We start from the raw sequence: 27,100 nt of genomic DNA, 5'->3' as shown, positions 1-27,100 counted from the left end.
TGAGTGCTGGTTTCACATTTGTTTGCTTACATTAGTGTATGTAAATGTATACACAGTTCTAACAAACCTGTGAGGCTTGGGAATTTTATATGCCAGCACCGTTCAGCAAGATCGTACGCTACCCCTCCTTCTCCTATTCCCAACACATTTCTCCTCTGGCAAGTTCCTGTTCCCTCTTCTTGAGCAACATTCGCAGAACCTGCCCTCTCCTTGCCAGCTGCTTTCTACCCACCACAGCCTGTGGTCGAAGCCCTGGTGCTCTCCTGCCTAGTCCTAGACGCTATCTAACATCCGCACGTTCTGACTCATCCAGAAGTCTGCGGCTCACCTTGCCCTCTCTCTTCCCTGCTTGTCTCATGCTGCTCCGTTACATCAGCCTCTCCACTGGCCCTTTCTTGACTCACACATCTGATTCAAAACCCTCGTTCACACCTACTGCTGTCTATTTGTAAACTGACGTGTTAGGTTGCCGTGGACAAGGATGTCTGTTAAGCAAAGAAATAATTAAACCTACAAAAATTATAATATATAATTGTATAATTAACAATATATAATATACTATATATATAGCTGTGGTAATAAGGAATTGCTTAATGAATTTTTCTGTAGTGTTTACCTTGTGTTTTATGTCATATTCTAAACTGTCTGTTCCATATTTTTCAGCTGTTTGTGAAGCATCTCTGTCATTAAGCAGTTCAGAGGAGACCTCTGCCGACCCTGAGCTCTGCAGTGTAAAAGTAGCTCAGACTACTGATGAGAAGGAGGTGATTGCAAAGGCAATCAAACTCCGGCAGCTGTCTGCTTCTGAAGGCTTCACCTCTGTAGTCCAGCAACTGACTCATCTTATCCCTAGTTACCAGACTGTGAGTTACCCTCATCAGGTCAATTGAATTGAACTGAAGCATTTGCTAGCATCTACAGGTCATTGAGGGTCTTACTAAACCAACTCTGAGCTTTTTAAATGACACCTTTTCCAACTAGAAGACATTTAGCCAGCAGTTACTGTGTATCACCCTGCAACTCACAACTGACAGCCCACTGAAGCTATGCAGGTGTGAACCTGGCCAGTACCTGGATGGGGAAAGCTAAGGTTTCTGCTGGAAGAGGTGTTAGTGGGACCAGTAGTGGGTGCTCAATCTGCAGTCTGTACGCATCCTAATGCCCAATTATAATGATGGCGACACTATACTATAAAAAAAGGCGCCATGCCTTGGATGAGACATAAAACAGAGTTCTTGGCTCCTCATGGTCCTATGAGATTTTTCAGAAAGAGTAGAGGTGTTACCCTGGTATCCTGGCCAGATTTCTCCCTGGCCTTTACCAATCATGGCCTCAAAACAATCCTCACCTATGAATTGGTTTCATCACTCTGTTCACCTCCACACTGATAGCTGGTGTGTGGTGAGCGTACTGGTGCACTATGGCTGCCAGGGCATCATCCAGGTGGGGCTGCACACTACTGGTGGTGGAGGGGATCCCCATTACCTGTAAAGTGCTTTGAGTGGAGTGTCCAGAAAAACACAAATGTGTAAGGAATTATTAAAGATGAACTATTATCTACTGTATGTATATACAGTAAATAATGGGTACTGTATACTATTTTTTCTGTTGCACAATACGCAAATACAATTAAAATCGTAATTAAAACCCATTGACTTGTCAGCAGCACCAATGTGTATTTTTAAAGTAATACTTTTCTAAAAGGTCTGAGGTAATGTCTTAAAAGTAATACATCCCCTTTGCTTAATATATGTTGGAAGTCTGGTGAACTTGCCAGATCAGGGCAGGTAAGACAAAAATGGGAAATTTAAACATGTGAGAAACTCAGGAAAATGGAGAGCGATCTTGTCATTGAATGTTCTTTGTTTTAGATTGCCATAGTAGGGCAGACGGGCTGTGGAAAGAGTGAATCCCTTCAGACGAGCCTCCAGGTCTTCAGGGAGCTGGGATATCGTGTTGACCTGCGCACAATATTCACTCAGGCTCTGGACTCACGGCAGCTCCTAGGTCATGTGAACATGGAAACAGGGTAAATAGTTCATTTCAAAATATTTAAAACTACATGGTCCTGCAGACTGGACACTGTAGTCCAAAAACGTCAGGCTGCACTTTGGGTTTTGCCATTAGTTGACTGTAACTGATTTTTTTTTCCATGGCAGTGCACAAGCAGTTGTATGCCACTGAGGTCAAGTGGTTTTCAGTAGTTCAAGGTATCCATGCAGCAGGCATTGTGCTTTGATGAACCTGCAGTGTTTCAGAGACCAATTGTTTGCCCATCAAGCTGATGCTGTTTCTAAATTATGGGAGTGTTGGCAGGCAGCTCTTACCTGGGGTGCTGGCTTTGGAGGGTCATCTCTCCCCTGTGATCTAACATCGAGCTGAATTGATTAAAATAGCAATTCCAAATAAAACTCACATCAGTGTTTTTAGACACTCGGGAGTCTCTTGCTGAATGAGAGGCTAAGGACAAAAATGCATCATCCCAGGTTGTCAATGGCTGTAATTATTTTATAAAAAAAGGTTTCATTTTTTGCTCCTTCAGTTCCAGTTTACTGTACACTGATCTGCCAGAACCAATGAAGCATTGTGATCCAGATGTTATTTTCTGTCATAAAGTGACTTCAGAATCACACACACTGAAGGATGTTGACTTAAATTCCCCTGAGGACAGATGAGCAGATGCCAAATTTCCACATAAGCTTAATCAAACATATGCTTAATCACATGCTATCAATGCACAGCCTGCACTCCATTTTAGTTAATCTTATTAAAATACACTGATTCTTTCTTTACAGTATTAACTGATCTTTGAAACCCACACCTCTTCAATATTCAGAACCCACACCTTTTCTGGAGACTCTGTTGTCTGCACACGAGAAAATAATTTCACATCAATCTTAAAACTGTGACTAAATCCGAAATTAAATTAGCAGGAATTAAAATGCATTTGTACACATCAATGTTAAGACAACACTGCCTCAGTTGTAACCTGTACATCCTCATCGAGATAAAGAAAAATGGGTAATTTGTTTTTAGCATTTAAAAAGGTAATCGGTCAACTGCTTAATTTATTTTCCTTATGCCTTAGAGTTTTTAGAGAGGATTTCTGTTCTTTTCTGCATATTCAAGAAATACTGTAGCAGATCTTCCCGTCCCAATGTGTCCTGGCAACCATTGATGTTATAAGTATGTCTTACTGTTCAAATCACACTTATTGTACATTTATGGATTTAATTGTTTCTAGATGCATGGATGGTCTGCTTCCAGAATTGCTGAGACTCCACTGGTGTCAGCACTGGAGTGATTTGCAGTCACACATCATTCTGAAAGCCTTTCACCTTGATGGGGAAGTGAGTTCAGTGGTTATAAGCTGCTCACTAAACTTTCTTTGACCTGAAGTAACGTGTATTCACTTTTTGTCACATACTGTATGTGTTTCGCTGAAATAGCACATGAATAAAGAATAACTTTAACAGGGTTATTGATTGTACTAGATACAACACTTAGAAAAGGGATAGGTGGATGCTTATTGATTGTACAGATTTTACTGGCTTTATACTGGATTAAAAAAAAAATCTTATTGTATATGCAGCTCTTTAAGTCACACGTGTATAAAAATGAAATGCACCCATTGGTGTGAAATGAAATACTAACTCTAACCAGCACAGGGCTTAAGTCAAAGTAATATATTATTGTCCTCATAAATAACTTCTGGGACTGACCAGTTTAATAATATATGACACCTGTCTAGATAAAAGACAGAGATATATCAGCCAGTGAAACTGTAAGAGAAAATATTAAACGGGCATTTACAACACTTTGACTTGGCAGGGTCTTCAGCTGAGTTTTAGTCTAGTTGGAGTGATACAGGACATGACTCTGCTTCTGGAATGTTTGGCTGACACCCGAGGCATTGCAAATGTACTGTATCTGGTATTTAGGAAAAGAACAAAAAAAAACACCATCGCCGTCGTTGGTTCATCAAAGACGGAAAGATGAAAGCTTGCAGTACGTACCCTTACTTATTCAAACACCAACATATGCTGTTTTGTTTTCTCTCTCTAGATTGATGCACAACAGATGGAATGCATGCAGGCAATTCTCAGAAACAATGGTGAGTGGGTCTCTCTTCCTTATCATTTCCCCATATAATACTCAAGTGGCCTGAGAACGTGCCTTCTGCCTCGCCATTAACACCTGCAGGAGGATTGTACTTGCAGAAAGAGCCTGGACTGCGGTAATCGCACACCAGATGTTCTGCTTTGCATAAAGCTGTGCTTTTAATTAATGGTGGTTACCAACTCCTAGACTGTTCATTTTCATATAATCAGTTTGAAAGCTCTTCGGCACACTGATAATTGATATTCATGTTATATTTTGCAGTTAATAACTATAATTCATTTTCTTCCCATGCCCACCCTTATTAATATACCCACCCTAATTAAATACGGTTATAGAATTTTTTTGTATTAAATTTTTTTACTAAATAAATAATGTTTTTAAATGTGCAGACACGGGATCTCATTTGGATGTCCCATCGTGCGAACAGTGTAACTTGAACTGATGCATATTAATAGACTTGCACGTTGTACATTGTACGTAGTTCTGAAAGCTTTAAGAATATATGTTCCCTGCTTTAATAATACATAATACACTTTTTCATATCCATATCAAATTAATAACCTTACATTTCTTAACAGGTTCATTCATTCTCCCACACAGTGAACAGTTCAAGCTGCCTGGTTCTGTGAAACTATTTTGGGAGGTACTGTATTCTGCAATGTTAGATTCACGTATTTAAGCATGTTGTTAAATTATTCTTTCCAACATATGTGATCATATCAAAAAATGGTGTGATTATTTACAGTTGGCACTTAACACTGTATCTTATCTCTTTATTAATGTTTTTGTTAAAGAATTTCCACCTTCACTGAGGAAGGAAAAATAATTTTAATAACATACAATAATTCCATTGAAAATATAGATCTGCTACAGAAATGTAGTTGATGCTTGCCTATGTATCACTACAATTATTTCCTGATTAAACAGAGACCAACACACATCTCGTGAAGTTTTCTGAAAAAAGATCAAGGTTAATGTGACTTTCTTAGAGAAAAATAATTCACGTGTCAGTTGCTGGAGTCAATTAATAATTGGAGACCGAAAAAAAATGCACTGAACTTTGAAATATCTGCCATGAGATGATGTATAAATTAATAATGAGGAAATAATAGATCAAAGAAGTTCCATCTGCCTCAGGACCAGGGTTGTATGACTGATGTTTAAGAATAAAGACATAGTCTAAAGTTAATTCAGACAATTGTCTCTATTGATAAATTTTTCCCTGTAAGCTAATACTCTCCTTACAAAAGTCATTTCTACCAGATTGCAATACTGATTAACTTTAAAACTTAAAATGGTGATAAGAAGGTAGTGACCTGGCCTATTTATTTGTTGTTAAAAAATGGATTGGTCATATGAAACACTTGGTCTGATTGTTTTGCCTACTTTCTTAAGTCTTTATACTGTATGTAATTTCCAATTGCCGAACTCTGCTTCCAAGATCTTAAGACGATATGGAAAAAGGCTATGTTCTTTTATTCTTGGCACTAACAGCCCATTAAATATTTCAAAAATATTTTTTTTCCACAACATGTGGTGAGCTGCCACAAAAAAGGTGAAAATGAGGCTAATTAAACGTGTTCTGAAGGTGAGAAAAACTTCAGACCACACTCCTCTCCCAGTTTTTGCACCAGCACAGTCTCATCTAGTTGTACCTCTCTCCACAAAAAAAAAATCAGTAAGGCAACCAAATGTAGTTTAAGGTTTTCACCCAAGCTCATGAAATTGAATTTCTGGCTGCATCGCCAGTTTTTCATGAGCTTTAATGAGCCAAACAAACAATAGGACAAAAACGGTCTTTTCAGCAGTTGGATTAGATGGATTTTTAAAAATAAAGTAACAGCAAAGCGCAAGCAAAACAAAATGCCATCTATGACTTGTTAGGAGCCTGTGCTGTATCTCACTTCCCTTTTTTTATAGTATTTTGGATACTCTAGCTTGTTCGACCACTCAAGAGAAACTAGGTATTACAGCGGAGGCCGATGTTTTTCAATTTGAGTTTTCTAACTCCAATTAGAATGACAGATAATGTCTGCATTGGCCACTGTCCTGAATAAAGTACAGCGCAAGATCTTTCAGCCAAGAATTTCTGTTTTTTCTGCAGCCTCTGTCCTTTATCATTCCTGACACTTTGTTCTATTTCAGAAGATCTGTTGCTAGATTTTGATGCATAATGGATACCAGCTGAAAAGCATATCTCACAGGATGACAGAAATCAACTCTAGACAATTGTGCTCTGTTGATTGCTTCTTATTGAACACAGCTGCCTGAGGGATTTAACTGACTGAACATTCAACTTTTTTCCTCTGATAGACCCGACAGGACTCAGTAGTTTAGACATATTAAATCTAAGTGACAGGTACCGGGTAAATTGATATCGGTGTTTTCCTCATATTTGTCTGCGGAAACTCAGTTTTCTAGTTAATTTAACTTTCTATTATTCCCTCTGTACCAAAGAAGTAAGAAAAACACGAACGGATTATTTCCATTCATTGGGAACGTAAAAAAAACATAATAAAATATATAATTCATGGTCCGAATGATCATGTTTTGTGCTAATGATCAAATCTATGTCCATGCTAAACGTGGCACAGAGGTGACTGTCTCTGCACTCTCTAATTGCATCTCTGACAAAAACCTGGATGACTCAAAATTCCCTTTATTTCAACTGCAACAAGACTGAAGTTATGTAAGTTATGTGAAACTAACATAGTAAACCTATCTGTGGATAGCACTGTACTTGAATTGCAATCTAATTGAAGGGGGGTGATACATGATCCAGGCTTGACGTTTCACCCACACATGCAAAATGTTGGAACAATGTCATTCCTACAGTACATCTCGGAAATCTCGCCATACTGGAGACACTCCTGCGTTGTCTCTGACTGTAGCTTAGGAGCTGGTCAACACATTCGATGAGAAGAACTGAAATGAGGATGTTGAGGTGGATTCTGCAGATTTCAATGAAGGATAAGATCAGAAATGAAGAAATCCGTAGACGATGTAGGGTGGTGGATGTGGTTGAGAAGATGCGAGAGGCGAGGTTACGGTGGTATATGACATATCATGAGGAGGGACGTTGAGGAAGTAACAAAGAGGGTAATGGAATTTGAGATGGAAGGTAACAGAGGAAGAGGCAGGCCTAGAAAGAGATGGATAGATTGTGTGAGAAAAGATATGGAGGTATGTGAAGTGAGTGAGGAAGATGTGCTCGACAGAGACAAGTGGAGAAGAGCAACCAAAGCAGCTGACCCCAGGACAGTCTGGGACTAAGGCTGTGAAAAAGAAGAAGAAAAAGATCTACAGTGTAGGTCAGAGTATTGCTATGTCTTCGTATCTTTTTGCAGGCTATGTTTTATAAGTTCTTTGAGTACCTTAGCCTCAATATTTCATACGCTGGCTTTCTTCAGAAAACTGTATTTAAAATTGCTTGTAAATAAAACCCACCATGGAGCACATAGCCAGAGGATACATAAAAAAAAATTATCTTGCCCAGGAAAACGCTGAGGCTATACATTTTAGTAGTCGAGCAGTAAAACGAGATAATAATTAAAGTGAATGGCAGTGTAATACATCACTAGAGCATTATTGTTTAAATTACACACGTATATGTGTTAATATTTATTTCCTCTTTTTAATTTCTCAAGTGCCTGTTTTCTATTTACTGTGTAAATCACAGCTTTGGGCTACAAGACCATAGTTTGCAATTCCATTGCCTCTTCCTGGGAAATGCATTTAAATGAAATAACAGGGAATTTTGACAGTTTTAACTATAATTTTTGTGCAGTGGTCCATATTTATTTCAGATGTTTTAAAATTCCCCCTGCTTATTCATGTAAATTAGTATTTGGAATATATTACTTGTTTTTGTGGAAGCTTTTATAAGCTCCCTAGCTCATGTTGGAGGTTTAGTCTTCTTTTCTATATGTTCACATTTTGTTATATATGCTATTTCTTTCTCTCTTCTTCATTTCTTCATTAATTGTTTGGCTTAAAAATAACTTGAATATGTATTTCACACTCATCATTTGATTTGTTTTTTAATGAAACCTTTTTATCATCAAAACATGCCTCCAGGACATGTTTCTGTTGTGACGGGTTTTTAAATGTCTTTTAGTGTTTCACTGGACTGGAGTAATTCCGCACTTGAATGCCATTGTGTTGTGAGCATCATTGATAGGTGTTGGTTGTGTGTGTCCGTGAAAGGTGCTGTGGCTTGGTTTTAACAGATGCTGCACTAGACTGTAAGTGAACGTCTATTAGATGTCAGTAGAAAAGCTGCTGGAACCAGAGAACATTAACTTCATAGTGGGGAACAACAAGATGAGGACAGCGTAAAGTCATGGGAACGCAGACTAAGGATAAAAAAACAAATAAACGAATGGTGTGATTGTCTTTGCAGTGCTCGATGGTTGTAAGCAGGACCTGGAATTTTTCATGTCGGCACTAAGAGGTCAATATACAGTTACCAATTACAATCGACCCATTGAGGGACCTTAATCATCTCAATTATAGTAGTTATTGTTTGCTGCAACATACTTGCATAATTATGATTAACAGTGGCATGCATATGAGGGTTGGCACTTACACCCATTTTATTCAGCAATATCAAGGACAATGTGCTAATTAAAATGATCATTTGGAATATGCTTACAAAGTAATAGCAGAATAGTTTGCTTTGTAGAGATAAAAAATAATGAAATCAGGACTGAGTACAGAAACAAATATGCTGTAGTAGAGTATATAAAAAGAATATAATTCACAAGGAGAACATAAATGTCACTTACTGATCATTGAAAGAATGCATCCAGTGCTTTATATTTTACTGTTAAATTTGATCATTGTCAGCTGGTTTACTCATTATCTGAAACCAATCCAGTCACAGCAATAACAACCCCTTCAAATATGTTTAAACATTTCACAGTACTCTGTGCCACAGAGGAATAATTCACACTCCACAGAGTGCAGATAAATTCTGCAAGAATAATTCTCACTTCCTCAGTACTTGATTGTCCTTGTAAGACAAATTAAATGTGTAAAACACACATTTTAAAGCAGTAAAGCAGTGATCTTTTATACCTCTAGTTTCACCAGGAGCTGCAGATTCGCTCTCAGGTGCTTTAATCTGTTATTTAAGTTTGCTTCTGTTCACATCAGCTCTCTGTAGTGAATACTCTTTTCTCATTTGGCTTGCAGTAGGAACTGGCCAGTGTTCATTGCATGTTTGTTGAGAAATGCATCTTCGGATTGCCGTCTTTTTCCAATGGGAATATTAGTGCAGACCAACGCCTGTGTCAACCTGTAAATTATAGCCTACCGACATGCCAAACATTTCTCCTTTCTGTATTTTCTTTACACAGGGCTCCCGCTTAGCAGTGTCAGTCTCAGTCTTTCTTTTTGTGTGTTTAAGTGATTTTATGTGACAGCCTATTGTTATCCATTGAGTGTTGTCCAATGATAAATTGCAGGTTTTATAAAAGAAGTTACTTCCCTCGGTGTACAGTACACCAGTATTGTTGTACTGGTTCACTCAATTGAAATGATTTTTGATGTAGTTCGTGTCTCTATTTGAAATTTTGTTATGCTTTCCTTTAATTGTATTAATTTATTGATTGGGACTAATGAACTCATTATAATTCTTTCTAATTGTAAAATGAATCACATTTCCTATAATGGATGCTGGGATTAGAGTGCGTGCAGCTAGGATACTGATTGAACTTCAGATTAGGAACCCCAAAGGTGAAGGGGTCTAGACAAATTAAAGGCCCTGGATAGACCTTTAGAGTAAATGCTGATTCTAATTCTTAACTATGCAAACCTGCTTATATTGATTGAGTCTTATAGGCAGTGGCATTTGAAAAGAAAACAAACCCAACTGCCTTTGCTATTTCGCTGAAAGAGAGCAATACGATGTATGAAAAATATTTGTGCTTTTAGTTTTTCACAACTTTGTAAAGCTTCTGCAGTCCCAGTCTAAATCTAAACCATTGAAATGTTACATTTTGTTCTTCAAAGCATTAAAGCTGTACATCTCTGAAGAAGCCCAAATACATCTTTCTTGTTATTTCAACTTAATAAACATTTAAAATGGGGGGTGGGGGGGGGAGAAGCATTCTTAATACCATTAATATTAATGCTGGTAACATTCGTTTTCTATTATAGTAGTTGAGCCACAAGGGTATTTAAGACCACAATGTATTTTGCTGTTGTACATTTCCTGCTCTTGTATTTCCTCAGCTTGCATCTTTAGAGAATGTCAGTCCTGCGGTTATCTGCTGCATGGGGATCCTGAACATTCCCACCGATACTGAAAGCTGGAAGCTGTGTCTCTCTAAATGGCTGCTGGCTCACCCCACAACTCACAGGCATCTCCTCCAGCAACTCACTGAAGAGTTCTTGGGTAAGGAGCTTATCTGGATTAGTAAAATCCCTCTGGCTAAACTAAGAAATTGTGTTTCAGTTAACCATGAAATATAATTCTGCTTTCTTGTAAGAAGTAAAACACACCAAAATATAATTTTACACTACCGCAAATCAACAAATCTTCTGGTTGTTACATGGTTCACTTATTGTTTCACAGCTAAAGTGCAAAATAAGCCTGCTACTTTCTTTGTTTAAACTTGATAAGAGGCTCATTGAGAACTCCTGAAAAAAATCTCATACTCTATTTATCAGAATGTCAGAACTTGGTAGTGAAAGCTTCAATCAATTTTTAAATATTACGTGATAAGTTTTTAAATAATACTTGAAGTTTAGGGAGTTGAGATCGGACAGAGAGGACCATCATGGTAATGAATATAGCATGTGAAAATAGACTAACTATGGTATTTATGATTAGTTCAAAATCAAAGGCGATGTGAGGAAACCTCTGGGGAGTTGTTTTGTATTTCTGATTTTTCACTTAACCTCTTCACAGCATAACTTCTATTTCTTGCAGGCTTATTGCAGGCCAGGCTCACACTCACTGTACTCAATTCCTCTTTGTGGATATGAGTTTTGTCACGTATCTACACAAACCATGAGCTGCATTTTCTTTGTTTTTCGTGCCAGCTTATTGTTATACAGAAATGTGCTGCACTTCCTTCTTCTCCCCCTGTGTCTACTAATGGCAGTATCAGTACTGAGCATTCAGTGGCTAGTAAAAACCACATCTGTTTGTAAATGAATGAATTTCTGTGTTTTGTAAATCCCCGCCCCCACACCATGCCGTCAGGGAGCTATCATGATTGTCATCTCTAAGCTCCTGTCACTCGCATTACACTCCATGAACTGTAGCTCTGATAAAAGAGTTATGTTCAGTGATGACAAGAATTGATTTCCAATTTCCTCCACAATGACTCCATCATTGCGAGCGACTCAGGCAATTTAGCGTACATTACTGTGCTGGCTAGGGGCTGTAGATCAAGATGACAACCGTCTTTCCCAGGGAGGGAGCTTACATTGACAAGAAATTGAAAGAGATATTTTTGTGTGAGCAATTTCTTTTGCTGGTGGAGATCCGAGAAATAGTGCCGGCTCTTTGGAGAATTTGAGCATTCCACACAGGAGCTTTGGCTGTAGCTCAACTATTTTTTCTTAAATTAAACCGGAAATCTTTCCGGTAAGAAGATATAATCCTTAATTAGCCCTTAATAAAATACAAAAACTGAACTGATCATCTTGTTTTCTTAGATTTGTTCTGGTCAGACTGTTAGGTGAACATCAGAGACAATATTCTGCATCACATTTCAGTGTTTATCTCTTGTGTACTTGCTGTACCGTTGAAGCAGTTGTTTCTCGATGATCTTGCTTCTGCTTGTGAATGCTAGGTTTCAATAGGCACTCCAGGGCAGTTTAAATAGATGTACATTAATAACTGTTAAATAAACTAGGAGGCAGCTCTTCAAAGAGTCCCAGAGTATCTATAACATATATTTGTTTTAAGGCTAAGAGTGAGAGGATCCATTTGCTTCTCACCAATCTTTTTGTGCTTTCCATCCATCTATTTTCTTACAGTTTCTTCCATTTTAGGGTTTCAAGGGGAGCCATAGCCTAGCCAAACGAGCAACAGGTATAAGGCAGGGTATGCTCTGGATGGGACACCAGTCCATCGCAGGGCATGCACACTCATACCAGGGCCAATTTTCGCAAAAGCCAGTTAACCTACCAGTATGTTTTTGTACTAAGAGCGCAAACCAGAACACCTGGAGGAAGCTCACACAAACATAAGGACAATGTAGAACCTCCATACACATAGCACCTCATGTCTGGAATTGAATCCAGGGCCTCAGTGCTGCAAGGCAGCAATGCTAAGTACTGCACCACCATGCTGCTTTCTTTCTGTGCCACATCTGTAGTGGCACTTACAAACGGGCACAGAGAATCTTCTTAATCTGTTGCTTCTCACAAAGGTCTGCCTTTTCATTTCATTTCAGATCCTGTTGTCACATGGATAAGGGCGAACTCTTCTGCAGATAAGGACCTTACAGCATCCATATGTGCAACTAGCGTCTGTGTCGAAAACAGGGTTCAAACCTTCTGTCGCATATTTGAGGTTGGTGGTTTTGATTCACCTTAACTCTTCTCTTTCAGTATTTTATTCATTATACAAAAGATGTGGAATTGCAACATAAAAAAAATAAAATATTTATGAGTGGAATACAAGCAAAAGATCTACATTTGCACACTACTTTTGCCAAATAATGTGGTAGTCATGAGGTAACCAAATACATGAATGTTAAATTATGGTTTCCATTAAGTCGATATTACGGTGTATTCAATAACATTAATCAGGCATAATACAACCTGCTAAGAAAGCTGTTTACCCAAGATTTTCTCCTTTGGTTTGTTCCCTGCTAGGCTCTGGGGCTGTGGAGTGTTGAAATACCTCCTGAAGATGTGAAGAAGTGTTTTCTTTTTTCATGTGTCTGGGCCTTCGGGGGCACTCTAGAGTCTGAACACAAAGCTGCATTCGACCTTTGGTGGCGAGAACGGTTCAGAAATAGCTGCATTATTCCTGAAGAACATCAGGTACAGCTTCACGAATTTTCCTCGCCTTATTATTCCATAGCTGCTTGCCTGAGCTTGACTAGCGCAACAGGGCTCACGCACTGAGCCAGGTATGGGAGTGATGTCACCAACTGTCTGCAAGGCAGACAGCGCAAGACCGCTGTAGTAGAGGCCCTGCTCTTTGAGCAGCAGCGCAGTCTGGTGTCTAGGGGGTGGTGCTGTCTGCGCAAATCCAGGCAGAGCTACACAGTGCACAAGCGCAGGAGCTGGCATTGGAAAGTCTCAGCTGGAAAGTATCGCAGAAGAAACAAAATGGGGGAAATTATAAAAACTATGATGTAATGCTAAGTGGGGCCTGTCTGTCTTTATGAACAGGAAAGCTCCTGAAATGTTGCCAATCCCTGGACAAGGTCATGCGAGAAAATTGTGTTTATCTGGTCTTGATATGTGTGCATACAAGTAATTAAAACTTTAACCCAAAATCTGCTCTTTCTGTACAATAGTCCAGGTGTCATGATTCTTGCATCAGACTGGTGGATCTACTTGTGGATTTATACATATGTTCCACATTGGCGTGACATCTTTGAAGCAATATTTCTCTTCTGTTGTTTTCAGTCAGGCGTGAAACAAATTATTATCGATTGTGCTGAATGTATGTATTTGGTGAACTGTTAAAAAACTTTCATTTACATATAGAATGAAAAACTCATATGCAGTTAAATGAACATGGCATTTAAGAGTCTAAGATCAATATATGTGTTAAAAAGTCAAGGTCATGGTATTCGTTTAAACGAACTTTTCTTAGGAGGCCCGGAAAATCAAAGCAAATAAAAACAAGCCTTGCAGAAAATTGCATTCACTAAGACAGTTAAAGTTTTCTCTTGGGCTGTGATGTCTAACCATCACCTATAGTTGGCTCTTTGTATCACTCTTGTATATAATTTCATATAAATATTAATTTTACAGCTCTCTGTTGGTAATACAAGCAATAAAGCTGCGACGTATTGCCACTCAAGTGCATCCTGATCAAATCTCTTTCATTTCAGCCTGCACTTTCCTGTTACACAAAAAATGCATCTCTGTCAGCAGAATGGGTTATTGAAAAGGGCACTATATTCAGACATTTCTAGCAGTCCCTTATAATATGGCATGTTGACAGGGCAGATATTTAATAGAATGTTGTTGCTTGCATCTGGCACTGTTTTCTTATGCAGATCTGGGACTATTACATTGACACTGAGACGTGTCAGTTTGTGAGATGGAGTGACAATGTCCCCCCTCAGTCCTTTCCCTGTGGCCAGGGAATTTCATCACAGGCATTTGTCCACACCATTGAAAGTGAGGTAAATGTTGCATTGCAATGATGAACTCTCTAAACTCTGTGGATTGCTTTCTAGTGATTTTTGCAGCTGTTAGATGGTTCAAGACAAAAGCCTATCTTCTTGTCTGAAGCTCAGATACACTGACATATCTTGCGTGAATAGGATTTTGATTTGTCTTGCTCTGGAGTCTTAGTTCTGATTGCAGAGGCTCTGCTTCGCCGATCATATAGAGCACAAATTGCATTTGATCTAAACACTGGTGTGCATTCATGTTTTTATATTGATTTTTTTTTTAATTTTCCCTGCAGCAACTTTTCTATTTGACGAACCTCCTGTCAGATGCTGGCCATCCTGTAGTGCTTGCAGGAGAGACAGGCTGTGGAAAAAGCGCAGTTCTGAATGAATACATGCAGGCCCATTTCTCAGGGGATGTGGTGGAAGTACTGAAGCTGAAGATCCATGTGAACAGGTAGCCATTGATTGAGTATATTGATCTTCATTACATTGATTTTGTTAAGCCTCCTATCCAACACTGATATTGTTGTTTACTGGATAATGCTTTTTAAAATACCCCCAGCAACTGGAAAGGTGGAAATGAAATCCATACTTTCACATTTTACAAATACCTAGAATAACAAGCTAATATGCCTCTTAAAGCAAAGATTGATTTGTTACATTGCTGGAAATCACTGGTTTTTACTGTGATGCGCTCAGCCGTTAGGCTCTGTTTGGCATGCCTTATTTTATGACTCAAGAAAGGTAACCCAAGAAAAGCTAATCCCTGAATTGGGATTATTGCTTGATGTTTTAAATGAAAACAAAAAAACAATACATCAAATAAAGCGATATCAAAGAATCGATTTACCATGGTAAATAAGCGATTTACCATGGTAATCTGTAAGCATGTACTGATGTCTAATTTAGGCCATTCTGAGTTTAAATCATTTTCCTAAGTACACGAAGGTATGATATACTGTAATAAATATGTAAATTATTTTAACAATATAATGTACTTTATATATTTTATTGAATGCTTTCTAAACCTTACTTGTTTGAGTTGCACTCTGCGTGGTGTGATGCGTTGTAACATACTGTATTTCTCGTGGATGTGTAGGTCCACCAGCTCCAGGATGCTCTGGGGAAGCCTCTTTGATAAACTGGAATGGCAGTATGGGACACTGTACACCCCTTTTAGAAAGAAGAAGCTGATGTGCTTTGTGGACGACCTCAATTCGGCACAGGTAACGATGTTGACTCGGGTCAATGCGATTAAAACTCTGTCTGTTATTCCTGAATGTCCTGCCATGGCCTTTTCTCATCATCATCATCATCATCATCATCATCATCATCATCCTCCTAAGTTTTGTATGTAATGTCTTTAAGGTCTGTAGGATGAAAATGATATGAATTAAAGTGTGGTGCATGCTCTTTCCCAGTGTTCCTTTACATCTGCTATCAATGTATTGATATTCAGGTTTAACCTTATTGTTAATATTATCGCATGACCTTCCGAATGTTATTTTCCATGCAAGCGGTCCCATGTGGACATCATTGTAAAGGAGAAATTATCTGGTTAAGTAAAGGATCACACATAACAAAATGTAAAATATCAAGATATACCTTCATAATTTCATATCAATTCTGATAAGTGCTAGAGAGGAACTGTTCGTTTCCAGAGTATAATAAACATTTACCATTCAAATTCATTGCACTTGATCATCAAAATTAAGTATTATTTCATGTGAAATGTTTTCATGTGAAAAGTTGAAAAAAAAACTTTTTTCCCATTCATATACATCATGTACAGTAGGTATACTTTTTTACTTTTTTAAAAGTTGACATAATTGTGTAAAATAAGGGTACAGGAGTGGTTTAATGACTACAGTTTTAAGTAATTTATATAAAAATGTTGCTTCTGGAATGTTTTAATATTTTTAAAATAACCCAACTCCAAACTATTCATAACCAGGAATGACGACAGGTGCTGCAGAAACATACAAGGTTACTAGCTCAGCAATGAAAATATAAATATAAAACTATTTAATTTATTGCTTAATAAAGAATTAATCGGTGTAATCTGGAAGATTATTAAGTAACCATGAATTTAATGCAATTTTATTTTAATGTTTCTTTTTGTGTTTTTACATAATGACTTATATAGGTTAACATTTTCATTTAATAATGTTAAAGGTTAAGTAAAGGCTTCTATTTTTTTTTTAATTAGGCCTGTATTACTCAAATGATTTCAACATAAGCCTGCAGATCTTTGAATAACGAAGGTTTCTTTTTTATTGCTTTAATATCAACAGATGAAACTTGCACGGACCCCTTTATTAGCAGGGAATTAAAATATACTTAATCCACTGGGAGACACTAATTTGAAAACCATAGAAATCTGGAATTAATGTAGAAGGTCATAAAACAGAGCATAAATCAGGGAGTAGAGGATTTCAAATAGAAAACTGAACAACGTCACGCACTTTCCCTGTATGTTTGTTTTAGCCAGGAAACATTTTTTTGAAGCTGCACCCATCTGGTCAATAAATGACTACTAAAAACTCTCCAACTTTTATTAACACCCATGTTTAGAAAATCTGGATAAAATCCCGAAATATTACAAGAAGCAAATGCTAATTGAATATCTTGAATGCAGAAAATACCATATAAAAGGAGATTCAGGAGGGTTTGAAAATGATTTTAATTTCTCAGTCACACCTAAGACAATAACCTTTCCTGAAGACTGTCTGGACAAGATATGAATTGTTCTGAGAACCTGGGTCTGTGTAATTAATTATGTCCCCCCCCTCCCCCCCACCCAACTGGGCAGAGACTTCCCATGTCTGTAAATTATTAATTATTCGCAAGCTGAAGTGATGCTCCTCTCCTCTCTCCAGACTTGATACTAATCCATTCTAGCGCTCCCTGCTTCCTGTTCCAGGTTGATGGGCACGGCAGCCAGCCAGCTTGTGAGTTGATGCGACAGCTGCTTGACTGTGGGGGTGGCTTTGACCCAGTTTCCTTTGAGTGGAGGACAGTGAAGAACGTCGCCTTCCTGGCCACCGTCAACACGAGCTGCCTGAGCGGCCCGCGCCTGCTGAGACACTTCGCCGTCTTCCGCTGCTCCTACCCAAGGTGCACACATCTGCCAGGCCCCAGCGTGCAGCGAATCTGTCGGCTCCTTTGTCAGGATTCATAGCATCAGGAATTTAGTCTGTTTTCTTCTCACATTTGCTGGGCAATTTACTCTGACTTTTATTGCTGCTGCAAAGACCCCTGTGCTTCACATTAGCCTCCACTTAAAATGTTAGTTTCCCCAAGCATCTGGTATAACTACCTCGCCTCCTGGTGCCCATTTCACTTAGTTCCCAATCTTTATTTTTCCTCCATGTAAGAATGATTATTTTTCTCAATTTAGCGATTGCCCGTTATAAACTCGCCCATTTCAGAATTGCTGCCTGTTTAAGATCTGGCTTTCCAGCATTGAGGCCTGTCGCTGTACAGAGACAAATAAAAGATGTGCAGACCAGCTCGTGCAACATGACTGCCTATCAGACCCACTAGTCTTCCAACACATTCAAACTCCACAGTGCCTTACGGCTGAGTTAGCGACAATTTGAAGAGAGGCAGGCCTATCACAGATGTCACATGCTTGCCAGCAAGTTGTAGGAGTTGCTGCTTTCACTGAGAGCTGAGAGGAATTTGGGCAATTAAGATCCATTTATTCCCCTACCTGAGGAGTCACAGTGGACTAGTGACATGACCTAGGCCCGAAGGTGTGACATCTGGGCCAATAGATGACCTCTAGCTGCAAGCAAGAGCTTTAAGTCATTTTATTTTCTCATGCTAATTATTTCTTGTTCCCTTTGCAACTGTTTTAATGCCCAGATTTTCTTTCCAGTCAAATGTTTTGTTTACCAAAAGCACACTGCGGTATTCTCATGGTCCAGCGTAATAAAGAACAGGGAAGTTATGTTGCAACTATGAGAAAACCTTGGAAGAAGTGGAAAACTCCTGTGGGGAAGTGTATGAAGGAAACCCTTTCACGAGTGACTTCACATGTAATCTGGTTTGAAGTATGTTAGTATGCAGTAATGTACGGCATTGAGGTTTCTACTCATTCTTCCTGCTTTCTTACAGTTGTGATGATCAATACAGAATTTTTAGTACTCTGTTGAATTCCTATTTTCTTCAGTCCTCACCCGCACTGAAGGTAAGAAGCCTGTTGTGAATTGTGATTTATCCATACCTCTATCCATAATCTGAGGGAAGGCTAGAGGAGTCTGTGTTAGACCTGAACAAATACTTACTGTAGTAGCTTTAAATGAATCTAAACAGTGTATTTTTAAAAGCCTTTTTCAGAATTGTTATTTTACTAATGTGTTTTACATAGCTCTTTAATTCATCACTAGGATCTGTTACTTTGTTTTATTTATTTTACAAAAAACTCAGAAGGTTATGTCTTTTATACTGTAGGTCATCAATTTTTTTTAATTTTCATGTCCCTGTGACTGGACTTGCTTGCACCACTGAAAGCAAATTCTGTGCTCATTAATATCACTGGTCTTTTTTTTATTAAGAAAACGCTCAGGTTTCTCCCAGGCTGCTGTTTTGACCTTTAGGGATACTGCGTGACTGTAAGGGCATATTCAAAAAAAATATTGCACTCACATGGAGATGGACTCACTCTGTGAAAGTGTAGGAAAAGGAAACAGTTAAAAAAAAAGGCAAAATTAATTTGCTTTTTATGGATAACCACAATGAGACTAAACGTTTGCAGTTTTCACCATTTATGTCTATCTACTGTGTTCCAGCCATATATGTGCTGTCAATAAAGAATACTATATTTGTGCGAGTCTTTTGAATTGGTTTCTTTCCTGCAACGTTGAGTCCATCTCGAAGTGCAGTAGCACTTTCATAGACTTTCATACCTGAGCCATTCAGGACATTGATGCGATGGGCTTTTAGTAGCAATCTTCTTTGAGACCACGTTAATGACAACAGGAAGGGAATGTTAGTGATTTGCCACTGTCTTGTTGATTCCTTTAGAAGGACAACTTCACTGCCTCAGCTGATCCTGTCCACAGAGAGCTACTGTCAGCTGTCACCCTCGTTACTGTAGAAACACAAGACCGCCTGAGAACCATGTTCCTGAGAATATCCCAGAGGGGCCACTACATGTTCACTCTCAGGGACCTGGCGAAAATATTCAGGTAAAGGAGGCCAGAATAATATTTCACTCTGTAAATTCGTTTTTTTCCTCAACATTTGTGCTTTTATAGTTTTAATCCCAGACCCCTTGGCCATCAGCATATTGCATTATGACAAGGGGAGACATTAACATCGTAATAAAAATGAAATGGCTTTGAATGCAGACTCGGTGGCGGGCAGTAGGAAGAGACAGGACAGTGAATAGAAGGTGGTTAAGTCTTTCAGCGTGACTCTTTTTAGTCGCACCACCAAGCAATGAGCTGTCAGGGGCTGCCATTTTCTTATAAGACTGGTTTAAAGGCCCTGAATGCTGATGCTGTAAAATCCATCAGACAGAAAATAATGTATTGGCTTTCTGAGGAATAGTATTTGTAGCTGACTTTATATACATGTATATTTTATAGTGGTTCCCCATTCCTCACAGTTTCCTTGTTCTCTTGCTGCCATTCAAGAAAATGTTTCCAGTCAAGGATCTTGGCAATGCAGTCTATTATTGCATGGGAATACAAACAGGCTCAATGCAGAGAGAAAGGATTTATGGCTGATGCTGAGCTCTATGCAGCAGGCAGCACTCAAACGAATGCATGATGGAAATGTATTAGAAGGAGAAAATAACAGGGAGTTTTTACAGTGCTTAGGCTGTGACTCGTGCTTTCAAAAGAGTTTCAGTCTTTGAATACTTCATTTAGCAGTGAAACACATATCTAGTGTAGCTTAAAGTAAAAGAAAAACCCAATGTCACTATAATGAGCCATAAAGAAGTGCTTCAGCTGTTTATTTGTGCAGCAAGAGAATAAATATAAAGTATTTGTATAATGTCATGAAATTTGAGTGGGAAAATCCTGATGCTGTAGGCTATAAATTAAGTCTTTAGTCTCTTAAGTCCTATAGCAATTCACTTGCAGAATGTAGGTACTAAGCACAGCGGTAAATAATTCCAGTCCCGAGCAACTAAAGAGCAACAGTAATTGATGATAAAATGTTATTACACCTTGTGTCTGTGTCGTACAAAATATGGCTCTACTGCTAATATTAACATAACTAAAAAACACACTTTGTACAAATTTTGTAATATTTTAATGTCATTTTTATGTACAAGAATTATGGTTGTGGTATTTTGAAGGCTTCTTTAATGGATGAGGTTCTGCAAGAACCTGCTGTTACTGCTTCTACTGTTGACGCTTCTCTTTATATTTAGGAACCTCTGTTTGTCTCTGAATATGAGCGGTTCATCTAAAGCTCTCCTCTACTTGTGGAGACATGAGTGTGATTGGGTGTATGGTCACAGACTGGCCAGTTATGTGGATTACGCTCGCTACAAGCAGGAATTCAATGTAGCAGTCAAGAAAGTGTTTGCTGATAATGAGCAGGTAACAGTGGATGACAAACCTTAATGTTCTGAGATATATTATACAGTTTACTATATACAGTATGTACGTAATATAATTTGCTTTTGTTCTTTCTATTTTGGGTGACATTAACCACCCAGTAAAACTGAAAAAAATGTAATGTAATAAATTAACAATGTAATAAAAGTCAGGATACAGTCCTTTGCTCTCTGATGTTCTCAATATTTAGAAATGCAGACAGTGAGATTCAAGATTTAAGATTCAACAGTCGTGAAACAGGGTTTATTGATAAAGGACACTGAGAGATAATTAGAGATTAACTTGTATGTATTGAAAATGTACATTTAGAGGATAATAGATTATTGATGAGACCAAGATGACCTATCCTTTTCAAATAGAGGCGTTTTTTTGTGTTGGACTTGCATCCTGCATTGATAACCGTCACCTGCTGGTCTTTGTAAATTCTTAAAGAAGGCTTACAGTGTCCTTGTCTCTGTCCATCACAGGTCGAATTAATCACTAGCCCAACGCAGCCATTGTTTAGCAATGTCATTAATCTTGAAGGTGGGCTGGTCACAGCTAGCCCCACTCAATGGCAGCTGAGATCAGGAAATCAAATGAAGCTGTCAAACCAAGATATGAGTGGTGATGGCTATCGGCACAACTTTGATGAAGACCTTGTTCGGAAATTGCTTGAGGAATCAGTGCAAGAGCATAACAAGACTAATCCCAGGATAGCTATTTCCTTTTACAGGGTAAGGCATTCCTTTCAATGTAATTGATAGTGAGCTCACACCTCGTTCCAACGAAGTGCAAGCCGTATTTCAACACTACCCATGAATTGGTAATTTTCAAGAGATCATTGACAATATGCAAGCGACACATGACGGAGAAGCATTGAAACTTTTCTTTGTTCTGCATCATTGAGAAGAATATGCATTTTTCTTTTGTTGAGTATTTTTCATTAAACGTCATGCTTCCAAGTGATTTAAGAAATGGCAAAACATGTACTATTTTAGCAATTAAAAAAACAATCTTTCAGCAGCTGAGTACAGCTTGTCGTGGATAATTAGGAGGTTTTATTTTATTGCTTTTGAGGTGCGTTGGTTCATTCTTAAAGTTATCCCTTCCTTAAAGTTCTTTATAATCCTGTTGGTTTTTTCCCTTTATATCGCATTGGTCTTGACAATAATCACAAATGAATAGCAACTAATTTAATTGATCACATTGTATGTTCAGTATTATTTACTGAATTGGACCTTAACATAGAGTGTATCATTTTTATGCACAAACGAGACTGACAAAACGTTTCAAGGCTTTCTCTAACTTTGCTTTATTTGTAGAGCACAATGGAATTAGTGTGCCGTCTGACCCGTAACCTCCTGAGTCCACATGAGGTTGCCCACACCCTGCTCTGCGGTGAAGGGTGTCCTGGGATGGCTGTACCTGTGACAAAACTTGCTGCCCATTTATGTGGGTTTTCTCTTGTTCGGATCCACTCCTTTAGCAGGGATGCCCAGTCCATCGACTCCTTTAAATCGGAGCTGGTTGATTGCTGTGTTCAAGCGGGGATCCAGGTAAAGGTCATGTGTTATGTTTTTGAGAACAGTCCTTTAGAATTTAGCAGTATGCTTGTACTTGATTTTGCCCTCCCAATTCCAGGGCTGCTACCATGTTTTTGTAAAAGGAGGAATCCATTCGTCCATTGGCTTTTCATGGTATTTGTGGATTGTTTTAGATCTGCCCCATTAGCGTTACTTATATTGAAGTTCTAAGATACATATATACATATATCTTTTGCCTTAACATATTTAATAATATGTGTGTAACTCCCATTATCAAACTATTAAACTCCCAGCCCCTCTCACCTATGATCTGAACCTCACAGTGCCTTCTTTCTTACCAAAAACTCAAACACACATTGAAATCTACCTCTACCTCACATGTCAAGAAGCTCACTCCCCATCATTTCTATCCCTTTATTTCATTCTGTTGATGCATGTTTTTGCACATCTGATGTTGTTTTTGCACATTACCTGTTACCTTTTTGTTGTTTTGCACATTGCCTGTTGTCTCGGTCTTTCTTCTGTTATACAATTGTATTGTTTTTTTTCTTTGTGCTACTTATAGTCCGAGAGCTAGCTAAATAGCATTTCGTTATACCATATACCTGTATATGAGTATAATGACAATAAACTTGAACTTGAAATCAGACAGTGCGTTATAAGGGTATGTCTCATTTATTGTCAAATGGGGTATCAATGGGTAGCATATTTGCAAAAATGAAAGTTAAAGCCATCACTGTGTCTCGGGAAGCATTATAGTTCACATCCATCCCAAGCTATTCCCTTTTTTCCTTAAGATAATTTATGGTTTTAATAAAATATACGGCAGAAACTGCTATCAACAGGGTGCCTTTTGTAAATGGGTTCCTGCAGTCTACTTGGGAAATGATCTCATACTTTATTCAAAAGCTTGCTTAAGGACCATTTTGTTTAATTAAGTAATGTATTCATGGTCGGTTTGCAAAATATTTTATTTCAAAGACGGCTGCAGGTCATGCTCACATTCCTAAAGTCTTTGAGACTGAGCAGGCAATGGTCAGCCCCAGTTCACCATCAGGTGTTGAAGAAAAATGTAGACACCCATTCCTACACAGGAATCTGTTAATTCTTTTCTCTTGATTCTAGGTTTTTCTGTTGGGAGTAAGGGAATGCTATATTCTGCCAGGCATACCAGATTTATGAGGCAGTTTAGTGTGGTAACCTAAAGGAGGCCCATAATGAACTCCATATTGCTCAATCAATTAAATATGTACATCTTCTCTTTCATAAACAGCTGCTATGCCTCTGCTTCGTAAAGATAGCTAGTGTCAGGTTTGAGGTAGTTAGGTATAAAAAGTGTGATTCAGTGCAACTCAATTATCTTTGTTGGTTAAATTAACACCATACGTCTATACTAGGTTTGCAACATGTTTGGGTGCTGTGTAACATTATGATGCTTAAAGGTAAAAAATGAAAAATGAAAAGTTCTGTCAGAATGTAAAGCTCTGTCACAAACGGAAAGATTGGCTCAGCTGGCTGTTCCTGTCACTGATGAAATGAATGTAAAAGTGTATCATGCCACATTTTAGTTGTGAAGGTCAGTTCATTTCACGACTAATTGCACTTCAAGGTTCTTAATTTTAATTAGATAGTTAATCATTTAATTCCATGCCATATCAATAAAGGCTGTCAAGATTTTTCTTTATTAACCTTATAATTGTCAAGGCTCATTATTGTGAATGGCTTCTAATAGTTCTTAGTTGGGAATAATGGTGGGGATAAAGTGATGGCACGGAGCATTTAATTTTTCTTTTGCTTTGTCACAGTTTAAATTATGAACAGATCTCATTTTTTTCCTGTTACATTTATCCCAATAAACCGCTGTAATTGCATTTATATTTAAAATCATTACACCGTTTAACTGTTGCAAAGGGGTTTACAGTGCATTAAAAACTCTTAAATGCAGTAAGTAATAAGAAAATGTTTTTTTTCTGAATAAGGTAGCACTCTACAATCCTGAGTGTTACCATTTTTGTTTTCTGCGCTCATGCACTACAATCTAAAAATTACATGACAAAGTATTTTGAGTTGCTTCGTCTCCTTTTATTGTGAATACTTCAGCATTTAGATTTCCCACGACAAGCATAAGAAAAGATTTGTCAGATAGCTAAGACACGAGTGTAAAGTAAAACTTAGCAGGTGGGTTTAAATTAAAAATGAGCTCTGAGGCTTAAGACAAAGCTTTAGCATTAAATTTTAATCTAATCTTGTAGCTGTGGCTCAACCGTGTCTTGCATTAAAATTTAGAAAAGGTACTTAAGCCAGCAGATGGCACTGTTTATCAATAAATGACCCCTTGACACTCCGGATAGGAGTGGGGGGAAAAATAGTGTAGTTGTAATGGAGTTCCACACCATATGGTATTTCTAGTGGATGTTCACTTAAAAACGGTAAGAAATATATGTAACTGGTACCTGTAAACCTGTCAGTTTTGTCAATTTGCTAATTTATCTTTTGTTCCTTTCCCAGGGGAAGAAAGTGCTGTGCCTGATGAACGAGGAGCGCTTGGATAAGGCTACAATGGTTTACTTCACACATCTTGTAGTTCCTGGGTCAATAACTCACCTGTTTTCATCAGAGCAGCTAAGCAGCATAATTAACGAAGTTCGCAGTGAGGTAATGACAGCTCGACGGTACAAAGAGTCTTGGTCCTAAATCTCACCTCAGTCTTAATGGCTCACCCCAGAAAATCAATGAAAGAACACAGGAAAAGAACAACAATCTGTTTGCCCAATTACAGTCACACAGATCCCCCTGATTTTGCTGAAACCAGCAGTCTGTTTAATCATTGTGTTCTTCCGTGACTGCTGCAGCTGTATACGTTTTATTTTCACATTGTTTGACGTATTATCTATCTGTGCAGAATTATTTAATGAATTTTAAATATTGTGCAAATCCCACATCAAGCCTGTGACCCAAGCAAATCTTAAAGCAGTTCACATCTTTTCATACAGAAGTACGGTCCACAGCTTTTTCTTTTTAAAATATTTACATTCTGTATATGGAATGTATGAAGCAGAGATGTATTCGCCTGACAGTTATTGACATTATTTTCTATTTTTTAGGCACTGACTGAAAATATAAGCTCCACCAAAGAGGCTGTGTTGGAGTTTTTTGTGCAACGTGTCACTCAAAACCTCCGTTGTGTGTTAATTTGCCCTTCCACGGGATGCAGTTTTTCCCAGAATTGCCAGGAGTTTCCAATATTTACTAATACTGTCAATATTTATTTTGTGCCACACTGGTCAAGGTAAAATAAACTATTCACTATTATCCCTTGCTTCTGACTAAAATATACTGCAATTTAAATCCAATTCTTTCATTTATGGCTGAGGAAAATCAAAGCTGAATGGAACTGTTAGTGTATTATTCTTCACTACCTTCTGGTAAAGATTAATATTGGAGTAATTCTGTTTTAATTCAGATACTCTGTAATACATTTTGACTGATTACAGAATATCTGAAGTAATTTAAAATACTTTTTGCATTTAAGTGGTGGTTTCTTCCAGTATGAAATGGTTCACACCCCCTAAATTCAATAGTGAGGCACAAGATCTAATGCTAGTCTGCAACCTCGAAAGAATCAAACACTGGGGTTAGGACCAGTGAATTTTGAGTCGCAAATAAATGGTTTAATCTAAAACCCAGCACAGCTGAATGACACTGCAGTACGACGGTAGCACTACAACATAATGATGAATCACACTGGCCTATTTCCATCAGCAAGTAGATGCTTGTGATGCTGCTGATGAAATGCGAATTGTGTAGCGGCTGCGCCATTGTTTTCTTGGCTTTCTGCAACGAGCTGTTTGCCTTCTCCTCCTTGGCTTTTTCAGGTCTCGCCTAGTTGAACACGCATTGTACCATGTTGGTCGCCTTAAGATGTTAACGGCCCAAGAGAGAGAGAACATCTGCCACCTACTGGCCTCCATGCACCTGGCTGTTGGTAAGAGTGATGGCCGTGGCAAAGGTATGGGCAGATTTGGCCACCTCACAAACAGCACCTACGAGAGCTTCGCCCGCACGTTTGTGAGGCTGTTCGACAGGAGGCACGCCGAGCTCGTGGCCGAACACCGACGTATCGAGGAGACCCTCGGAAACATCGATGGCGTCTTGAAGGCTTCCGCAGGGCTGAGGAAGGCCAGCCAGCAGGCAGAGGTCATTCTGGAAGAGCACAAAAAAGGAGCAAAGCAGATACTGACCCAGATCGGTCAGGACAGGGCCGTGGCCGAACAGCAGGTCCGGACAGTTCGTGAGCAGATGGGAAGAATTGGGAAGCTCCAGAGGCTTCTGCCAGAATATCAGCTGGCTCATGCCAGGTCCGTCTATAAGTGTACAGCTATGGCATCTGATATAAAGAAGCTGGTCAGAGAGATAGACATTGAGGCCTTAGGTAAGTTACTGCTGTGGCATAAAACGTGCTGTATTTATCAACACTACCCATATAAGACCTCTTTGCAGTCCTGTGCTGTTTTTGTATGAGATTAATACCTGTTTTTAACCTAAT

The 27,100-nt window shown here is 38.5% G+C and overlaps 1 protein-coding gene across 2 annotated transcripts in view; it reads left to right on the top strand.

Moving 5' to 3' along the window:
* The window catches only part of LOC148643537 (uncharacterized), a 97,049-nt gene that overhangs the window by 4,644 nt on the left and 65,305 nt on the right, over nt 1-27,100 (top strand). For both annotated transcript variants that reach the window (XM_088615848.1, XM_088615847.1), the window contains exons 6-25: nt 664-863; nt 1,872-2,029; nt 3,245-3,350; nt 4,066-4,114; nt 4,701-4,765; nt 10,360-10,522; nt 12,537-12,655; nt 12,961-13,131; nt 14,325-14,453; nt 14,741-14,901; nt 15,547-15,673; nt 17,371-17,564; nt 18,570-18,642; nt 19,479-19,642; nt 20,839-21,010; nt 21,496-21,744; nt 22,333-22,566; nt 25,063-25,209; nt 25,659-25,843; nt 26,430-26,986. In XM_088615848.1, coding sequence (XP_088471974.1) covers nt 664-863; nt 1,872-2,029; nt 3,245-3,350; nt 4,066-4,114; nt 4,701-4,765; nt 10,360-10,522; nt 12,537-12,655; nt 12,961-13,131; nt 14,325-14,453; nt 14,741-14,901; nt 15,547-15,673; nt 17,371-17,564; nt 18,570-18,642; nt 19,479-19,642; nt 20,839-21,010; nt 21,496-21,744; nt 22,333-22,566; nt 25,063-25,209; nt 25,659-25,843; nt 26,430-26,986 — 3,423 coding nt within the window. The remainder of the gene's footprint in view (nt 1-663; nt 864-1,871; nt 2,030-3,244; nt 3,351-4,065; nt 4,115-4,700; nt 4,766-10,359; nt 10,523-12,536; nt 12,656-12,960; nt 13,132-14,324; nt 14,454-14,740; nt 14,902-15,546; nt 15,674-17,370; nt 17,565-18,569; nt 18,643-19,478; nt 19,643-20,838; nt 21,011-21,495; nt 21,745-22,332; nt 22,567-25,062; nt 25,210-25,658; nt 25,844-26,429; nt 26,987-27,100) is intronic.

Source organism: Lepisosteus platostomus, chromosome 22 (assembly GCF_059453375.1).
Source record: "Lepisosteus platostomus isolate fLepPlt1 chromosome 22, fLepPlt1.hap1, whole genome shotgun sequence".
Classification (NCBI taxonomy): domain Eukaryota; kingdom Metazoa; phylum Chordata; class Actinopteri; order Semionotiformes; family Lepisosteidae; genus Lepisosteus; species Lepisosteus platostomus.
This window is presented reverse-complemented; position numbering and strand designations above follow the sequence as displayed.